This window comes from Neodiprion lecontei, chromosome 2, assembly GCF_021901455.1.
Source record: "Neodiprion lecontei isolate iyNeoLeco1 chromosome 2, iyNeoLeco1.1, whole genome shotgun sequence".
Classification (NCBI taxonomy): domain Eukaryota; kingdom Metazoa; phylum Arthropoda; class Insecta; order Hymenoptera; family Diprionidae; genus Neodiprion; species Neodiprion lecontei.
The window spans coordinates 28,633,953-28,642,734 of record NC_060261.1 but is presented as its reverse complement, the minus strand read 5'-3'; the positions used below and the strand labels follow the sequence as shown (position 1 = coordinate 28,642,734).

The 8,782-nt window shown below is 35.2% G+C and overlaps 1 protein-coding gene across 5 annotated transcripts; it reads left to right on the top strand.

The window, feature by feature from the left end:
- The first annotated feature begins 128 nt into the window (after positions 1-128).
- LOC107225805 (craniofacial development protein 1) lies at positions 129-3,522 on the top strand. Of its 5 annotated transcripts, none has more exons than XM_015666390.2 (3): positions 129-271; positions 1,789-2,158; positions 2,297-3,522. In XM_015666390.2, exons 2-3 carry the CDS (start codon positions 1,792-1,794, stop codon positions 2,800-2,802), a joined length of 873 nt encoding a protein of 290 aa, XP_015521876.2. In that variant the 5' UTR covers positions 129-271; positions 1,789-1,791; the 3' UTR covers positions 2,803-3,522. The 5 variants fall into 5 exon arrangements, with proteins under 5 accessions (XP_015521876.2, XP_046588144.1, XP_015521875.2 ...); XM_046732188.1 differs by lacking the exon at positions 129-271 and adding an exon at positions 1,023-1,109; XM_015666389.2 differs by lacking the exon at positions 129-271 and adding an exon at positions 1,127-1,448.
- Positions 3,523-8,782: the final 5,260 nt, after the last annotated feature.

Genomic DNA, 8,782 nt, shown 5'->3' with positions numbered 1-8,782 from the left:
TTTATTTTGCGCCCGTGTAGTGCGTTTAACCCTCCGCCGGCCATCCATGACGATATCGTCATATCTGACTTTGGCACGTTCTGGTATCGCGGGAGGGAGAAGTGGATGCGCCTCGGAACCCGCACCTAAAAAAACTTCACGGTGGCATACGCTCACACGTGCAAGCACGTTAGTATGCATCAGGACCTTGCGAAGTTACGACCGTTCGAAGTTGGAAAGTGAACGAATTTGTCACAGGTAGCCGGCGGCGTCAGTTTTTTCGACTTTTGAGGTACGTATAAAATCCACAGTTTCTCGATGAAAATCAAAGTTTCTGACCCTATTTATCAAGTTTACCTAAATAGTATATTAAGACACTGTGTGGGAACTGTTTTTTTTTACCTTGCTCGAGGTTGTCCGCACGAGCAAAGCGAGTCTGAATTGTCATATAACATGTCAACATTCATTTTTTCACTGATAAATTACATATTTTTGCGATAAAAACATTGTGTTTTCACGAATACTTCAATCTTATGCGAAATTTCTCCTTTCGCAATAGCCCAGGTTTTTTGAAACCGAGACCAATGTGAGTAGGTTTTTTTGAAAGACCATAGTATCAAGAATAAAACCCTAGAACATTTTTCCTTAATAGAAATTTGGGTTCAAAATATCGATCTTTGAGTGAAATGGTCGAATTTACCCGTTTTGCATTGGTTATAAATTTCTATTTGTTAATTGGTCAAATATTTTGGAATAAAAACTGCTGGAATATTGAGGTGAGGCTCAAAACTGGTTCCGTGAATTTTTTGGAAATTATTGGATACTCCTAAGTGGGTAAAAAATAGCCGATAAACGATATCGTGATGGATAGCCGGCGGAGGGTTAAATATCCAATGGAACAGACGAAACCAGCGCTGCAAGCGAAGGTAATTGGAACGACAAACTTCCGAACAGAATGTGACCCACTTTTGTATCGCGGAGATATGTCTGTTTCCTCCCTTCTTCGTGGTGACAATACATCCTATTTTTTCGTGTCAGCTTCATGCTTAAACCATTAAGGCTTCATGACCAGTCATTGTCATATAATTCGTATAGAATTGAGCTCGCATCTTGTTTCAGACCAAAAAGAAGTTAGTCGGAAAGTTAAGGCATTGACTATTGACTTGACCATGTATCGCAATTTAGCGTTTCAGTCTATTCAGTCAGCGGTCTTGTTGATCGTTTGTAGCAGTTAGTGTTTGGTATTGTCCTTTAAATCAGTCAACTATAGCAAAAAGATTCTGTTTGAAGCAAACTTGAGAATACCTCGAAAGCATACTCTGTTACACGTACTTAAAAACCGAGGTTAATCTCAATAATTGAATAAAGCGTCTTCCCGCATACAAATTTGTCTAGTCCTTGGTCGATTGTAGTGAAAAGGTGAGAGGCATTGGAAAATTCTGTACCATATTATTACTACGTGCTCGTGGGTATGCTATATTGCACTTGTCATTCAAAATTAGTCATTGTAATTTTGTTTACTTCGTATCGTATTTTAAGTAATCTCATTGCGATTATGTCGACAATTTTCATAGTACCGGAAAGTTACCAAAACCCGTGAACCCATGCCCATAAAACTGTATGTATATTATGTCCTGTAATATGGTGAATACTCCACTCATTACAATTCATGCCAAAACGAATTAATACTCAATATCAGAAACACAGCGCTTGATTTGAAATATTCTTTAGAAATTGACCTACATTTGCCATATCAAAAGAAGTTCTCATTTGCCAACATTCGATCATTTTTCAATCTTCATTTGCAAGAGCATGTCCAACGAACATGAGTTGCCTTCTGATTCCGATGACGACGATGAGGATTACATACCTGATGGAGCTGACAATGAGGCTGGATCTGAGGTAGAATCGGAGGGTGAAATAGAGAGCGGTCCAGAGGATGAAAATGATGAAAATCTGAAAGTATCAGACAAGCATAAGGGAAAGGGTAAAGGAACAAAACGAGGTTTAAAAAACCAAAATAAGAGTACGAAAAGATTAAGAAATGTTGGGGAAGGAAAGCAAGAAAGTAATGATAGCCAAGAACAAACTGAAGAAAATGAGGCTAAAAAAAAATTGAGCGAGGAGGATGAAAAAAAGAGAGCAGACTCACTTTGGGCTGATTTTATGAAAGATACATGTAAGTATTGTTGTATTATGTTCATTGATAGAATTAAATCATACTTTCAAATCTCATTTTTGTTACCATTTTTTCAAACCAGAACATAACTAATTATGAGTAGAAATAAAAATTGATTAGACATATTTATTTTTTCAGCTGTTGTGTCAAGGCCTAAGTCAAAGAATTCAATAAATAGTTCCAAGGAAGAATTAACTCAACCTTTGATAAAATCAGTGAACGAAGAAAAAGTAAAAATAACTAAAGTATTCGAATTTGCTGGTGAAGAAGTAAGAGTGGAAAAAGAGGTGCCTGCAGACTGTGCTGAGGCAAGATTGGTTTTGTCCTCAGCGAGAGATTCGACAGCTGATTTCATGCAACGTAGCAGCGGAGGTGCAAAAGGCAGAGGAATTTGTAAAGGCGGTCTGAGTGGTATATCTTCAGTTCTTTGTCAACTTGGAAAAAAGGCAAAGATAAGCACTTTAGAAAAGTCTAAGCTGGATTGGGATTCCTATAAGAAAGAAGAGAACATTGAAGAGGAAATAAGTACACACAATAAGGGGAAGGACGGGTACTTGGAGAGACAAGATTTTCTGCAGAGAGCAGATATACGACAGTTTGAGATCGAAAAACAAATGCGAACTACTAGACGCAGTGCGAGATGAAGTGGAACCTTCCAAATTCAAGACAATGTGTATTTTGAAATTGCTATTCATATATAGATATTATTTTCAATGTACAACGGCAAGATAAACTCAATGGTATATAATCACACAGCAAAGTTTGCTCAAGTGAAGATTTTTATCCATCGATTTTAATCATTTCGTATTACAGCATATAAAGACCCATTCGCACATAATGATACTTGTGTCGGAATACAACTATTACTAGTATTTTTATTCATAAATGATAATTAAATATTATTTTTACTAGCCCTATTGCTTGACCGTCGGTGACTGTCCAATTAAACAGAATGTCATCCAATAAATTATTTTCATTATTTATTTACCTCTTAACAGTTATATTAAACTGGAAGCTATGTTGTTGGGAAATCGACTAGTGAAGTGGGTTATTTGTGCGAGTGTTTTTTATAAATGATAACACTACAATCGTGTTCCCGAATTCTCAATTATACTGTACGTATAATTATATTTAGATTTCAAAACTGTTGCAACTTTTATTGAACACACATGATTTAAAAATTGTATCCAAGATCTCTTGTTCCTGCTCATCGTGACACGATGTCATGTACAGTTGGGCGTCGTGTACCAAGATTATTTAAATCTCATAAACGCGATTATGAAAACCAAATTTTTCAAACACACGATACATCAGTGTCTGCAACCTAACTATTAATAAAATTATACTATGATATTGCATTAGAACTCCTTGAAAAAATTAATTCTGATAGATTTTTTCAGAATATTCTACCCTTACAATATAATGGTTTCAAACATTTCAGTTTTTTCAAAATTCGTCATTTTGAATAAGAAATTCTTAATTATGGTTAGTACACAAAGCTCCATTGAATCCTTTCTCACAATACATGAAAATTTCTAAGAGAAAAGAAGCCAGGAGATATAAACAACATTGTAAACAAAACATAGAGACTTTTTACTACCGAAAAATTAAAAATGGTTCTTCGGATTTATTCGGTCTAAAGGTTATAGCTGCAAGTAAAATCTTCATTGCTTCCATGCCATAAATTATGTGTACTCCATGAAGAAAAATCGAAAAGGTAGACTATTGAAAATTTGTTATGGCATAAACGTCTGAAGTGAAAATGCCTGAACGTTGTAAAATTTCAAGAACATATATTGCGATGTGTAAATCCGTGCTAGTTTATCGGTTACCTCCACTCGTCACCTAATCATGCCAAAAAAATGTAAGGATTCAAATCGTCCAACGAATAGAAAAAAACCACACTCGTGAGTATATCCGACTATTTATTTCGGGTTGAATTCTTATTGAATACTCGGATAAACATTGGGCGTTTTGATTTAGCGAAATCACGTCGTCTAAAAGTCGTCATTCACGGAAAACTGTGGAGACGTGTTGTAGTTCTGTAAAACATAGTGAAAAACGTTCGGCAAAAAAATGTCAACGAGGAGCTCCTACAAGCGCCCCGCCTTCATGCCGTTCCAAAAAACTTTCATCAAACGGTGATCCAACAACGTTTAAAAAGTATGTCTACACTATATATATCTCAATAACCTGAACAGAATTGATCAGTCCCAAGTTTTTCAAATTACGAAGTCAAATAAAACTGAATTCCTTTCTATTCGAACCATTCGAAATTTCAGTTAATCAAATTCGTTTCTGATGGCAAAATCTAGGTTTCCTTATTTCCCGACTTAAAAATTGCTTGAAAAGTTGTTCAAGAAAAAAAATCCGACTCCTGCAACGAGCGATAATTCTATATCTGCATGTATGAATATTTACATACGTACTATAACATGGATTTTCAACTCAACTTAACTTTCTTCTAGAGCAAAGACTTCCCGACGAACATGTTCCGTTGCAACTCCGACGAGAAATTGTTCATCCTGTGAAAGGAGGTGCCGAGATAAAAATAAATCGTTAGTAAAAAATGAATGGTAAGCTTTATTATTTCAATACATGTCTGTACCAATTTTTTTGTACGTTGCATTATTAATTCTATGAGTTCGTATATTCAGATTTAGAATCATCTCCGTCAAAATATTTAACATATAACGTAATATAAGCAATTATTATTAGTTTTAAGGAGAGATGCAGCTGAAATGGCCGGTGTGCTATTAGCTATTCGTTTTTGGGCAGTCAAAAGTGAAAACAATTGATGCATGGCTAAAAAAAATGTTAAATAACGTTTTGACCTCTGCACTGCTACGTTCGAGACGTCTCAGTCCTTTTTTTTTTTTTTTTTTTTTTTTAAGCTAGATGTTAGAATCAATAGTCATATAAGGATTTCCATTTTTCATGCAAAAAAAATTTAGAAACCCATATTTTTCCCATTTCCTTATAGATTTTGCATCATTCTCAACAGGCCAAATATTAACGTCGACAATTTTTTCACGTGTTTCCAGGACACCTTCAAAGTAAACGTGAATTTCGAGTCATCGCAATTAATATTGACTATAACTAAACAAAAACTATTACAAATTACAAATAATATCGTTCGAGGAATTCGTTTTCTGCGCTTCGCAATAATTCTTAATGGTCACTCAATGCAAAAGATTTTTGTTACAACAATTTTCATTACCTGATACTACCATTGAACTCTTGACTCAACATAACATAAATTAAAATAAACTCAAATTGTTTTGACACAACAATTTATTATTTAAAAAAAAAAAACGATTCAGGAGCGTTAAATAAAATTTTTAGTGATTTCAGTTTCACATTTTCTTGATACAAATTTCACATTATCGTAACGAACTTGCGCCGTGTTATCTTGAATAAATGGATAGTCACAAAATGATCATTCAAAGATTTCAAAGGCTCGATTCAATTCTGTATTAAGTTGTCAAAAGTATTTCGTCCGACAAGAGTAATTTGTCGAATTAAGTAAGTATTGTGTTCGTCGCATTTAACTATAGCATTTAGTTGAATCAAACGAATATCACTTGAATATCACTTGAATATCACACAAATAATTCTTTCCCTCCTTGTAGAATAAACTAATGTGGCGAAATTCGTGGTGTAATTAACATGAAGTATGGGTTTAAATTTGTCTCTTCAATTCGGAGTCTTCAAAAAATTCATCCAAGACATTCTTCGCATAGATGCTAGGAACACTATCAAAATGGATTGTGACATTTTTTTTGTCCAAAATAAAGTAGCCATATGTCCATTCGCTTCTATATAGAAAAATGCTGGACTTGCAATTAGTAATTTCAGTTGCTTCTCCCTTTGAACGAAGTGTTTTACAATGCTTAATATTTGACTCGTACGTGGAAGAAAATAAAAATTTGTCAGATGATCACAATGCCCTTTAAGCTTGTGAACAAGGGAAACCGAAATTATCATACATCGCGTCTGGTCTTGGTTCTCAAGCTGCTGTAGGACGCCTAAAAAGAATGAAAGCTTAGGAAATCCGCAGAAACCAGTGGCAGAAACTGGCGTTAAACCGTCGAGGGAAACAAAAGCTTGCAAGCGACCTGAGAGTCGACCAAAACCGTCTAAATACTCAAAGGAAAAAAAAGTTAACACGACCGTTTTAAAAGAAACACAAAAAGTCTCGAAAGCTCCTCAGGAACCTAAGGCTCCTTGTCAAAATGCCAATCACGCAGAAGAATTATACGCGTCTGTAGAGAAAACTCAAATTTGTGACCCTTATAACGATCACCTATTGAGACCTTGCAATTGTTGGGAAGTGAGATTTAAACCTATTCGAAAAAAATCTAACTACTACTCGAAGTTGTTTTTCTGCTCGTGCTTCACGAAATTCCGCAATAAGAGAAAGAAGCTTCGTCCCGCACCCTGTAAAAGGTATTTTTGCCTTTACAACCTGGAAAGATCAGAGGGTGACGCACCGGTTCCTTGTGTAAAATGTACTCACAATTGTAAAGCCCGATACTTCGAAGCAAATGGAAAGGTTCGTTTGAAAATTCCAGATTCAATATCGATCATTTTATACAAACGATTAATTGTAATATGCACAGGAATTATCCAAAACGATACCTCAGCCGGAGCCCAACTTACAGTCAAATGCGTCAATAAGTTCAAAATTGTCAAAAAGTAGTTTCGAAGCTTCCAGCAGAGAGAAGACCGATTCAATTGAGGAAAAATCCGTTCAAATAGAGAAGAAATGCGATGACTTTTGTGCGAACAATATCTCGGAAAAGAGATCCGTGCCGAGAGGAAAAAAGTTCGACAAGTAAGTCGGAAATATTTTGTCTTCAAGTGTTCAAATTTTAGCAAATTCATATATTTGATAGCATGATGCGCCATGCTAACGATTTGAAGCCACATTCACTGACGGCTCTTAACAATTCGTTAATTTTAACTTCGATACGAATGAACGGATTTCGATGATTTTGGTCCGAATCGGTGGAGATTATTTGTAACTCAGAACTGAAGAGATTTTGAGCAAATTCGGCTGAGCTGTTTCTGCGTTTTTTTCTCTTTGTTGCAAGAATCAATATCGTTGTGTCTAAAATTATTATTTTCGCAAATAATAGAATTGGCGAAAAGTTCTACAAGTAGCCCTTCCAGATAGATTGGTTTTCCTGCTTGTTTCTAAAATATTAAATTACCTAGAAATCATTTCATCTTTAAAGGTATTTCGATAGTTCATGATTTTCGTAGATTTAAATTGTCGACTAATTTTTTCGTCATTAAAAATGTTTGCGAGTGGTAAAAAAAAATGACCGTCACCTTAAAAAGTATGCAATTTGTTCGTCAAACAGGAATCTGGAAAACCGAAAGTCACATAAGCCTCCAAAGAAATCGAAAAACGTGACTCATTGTGTTACTAATGAATCAACGCCCGATATTGTATTGACGATACCCACGGAAAATGAGAGTTCCTCGAATAAAGTGAGCCTGTGTAATTACAGAAGCAAATGTGCACTGTATTTCATCAGATTTATTCCTTCATGAATTAATCTTAGATATCCAGTGATTTTTCAGTCAATGGGAATAGTATCCATAAAACAGATCAAGACTTAGCTATCATCGGTGATTTATACTTTTCAGATATTCGAAGAAGGTGTGAAGCAGAAGGTAACTTATATTCCGATCATTAAATTTCTATACGTGTGCAGAAATCGCGTTGTGACTTCAGCTTTGCAGAATTTCTGATTTTGCTCGTAATAGGCATATAATTTATCTAAAATAAATTAAAAAAAAACATTTTTCAATTCATACGTCAATTGAAAACAGGGTGGCCACAATTTTACAGTGATAAAATTATCTGACGTTTTCTGGAAAAAAATTCAGTATTCCATTATCTTTTGCCAACAAATTTGCAAAACGTTGAACGGCTTAAATTGTATACAAGAACAGGGGGGTATGAAAATCAAACGATAGTATTTCGTAAGGCAAGATTAGCTGACTGTAAATTGACGAACAACAGTTGGGCTTTTTAAACTACTTTTTGAAAGAACAAGGAAAAATACATTTTTCCCGGTAGAACAACGTGATTCCCTGGCTATTCTCGGTTTTCTCGGTTTTTCGCCACCCTGAGTAAGTGGCGAAAATATTTGTTATAGCCGATTAAAGATGTCATTAGAAAATCAAATAAGGAAAATTTTTTAGCCATGCGGCTTGACTAGATACCCTTTTCAAAACTTGCTAAGCTGTATCTCCTTACCTAGATAGGCATTCATTCGGCACAGGTAAAGACATGTATGCGATGTCCGGAAAAAATTTCGTGTGAGGCCTCCTGCAAGAAATTGTCTTTTGCAAGTTGTTCGGACCTGCGTGATTACAAATTGAGGAATGGGGATAAGAAGAGAACTGCGTTAGGTGTTTTTTTCGATATTGTTTTTTGGCCGTACGTTTTTTGGCCTTGTCGAAACTCTTGTAAATAGTGTTGTGGCTAATTATTTGTTAATAAAAATATTTATAACTTTATATATATATAATTTTTTGGTACGTCTGTCAGTGTTTGTGTAACTTCTGAATGAATTCACCGATTGAGGTCATATTCGTACAATGTAT

Coding starts and splice junctions, on each gene's coding strand:
- LOC107225805 (XM_046732188.1), top strand. CDS start 1,044: ATGACCAGTCATTGTCATATAATTCGTATAGAATTGAGCTCGCATCTT. Junction 1,110..1,788: donor TTGTTTCAGACCAAAAAGAA/GTTAGTCGGAAA, acceptor TTCATTTGCAAG/AGCATGTCCAACGAACATGA. Junction 2,159..2,296: donor TGATTTTATGAAAGATACAT/GTAAGTATTGTT, acceptor TTATTTTTTCAG/CTGTTGTGTCAAGGCCTAAG.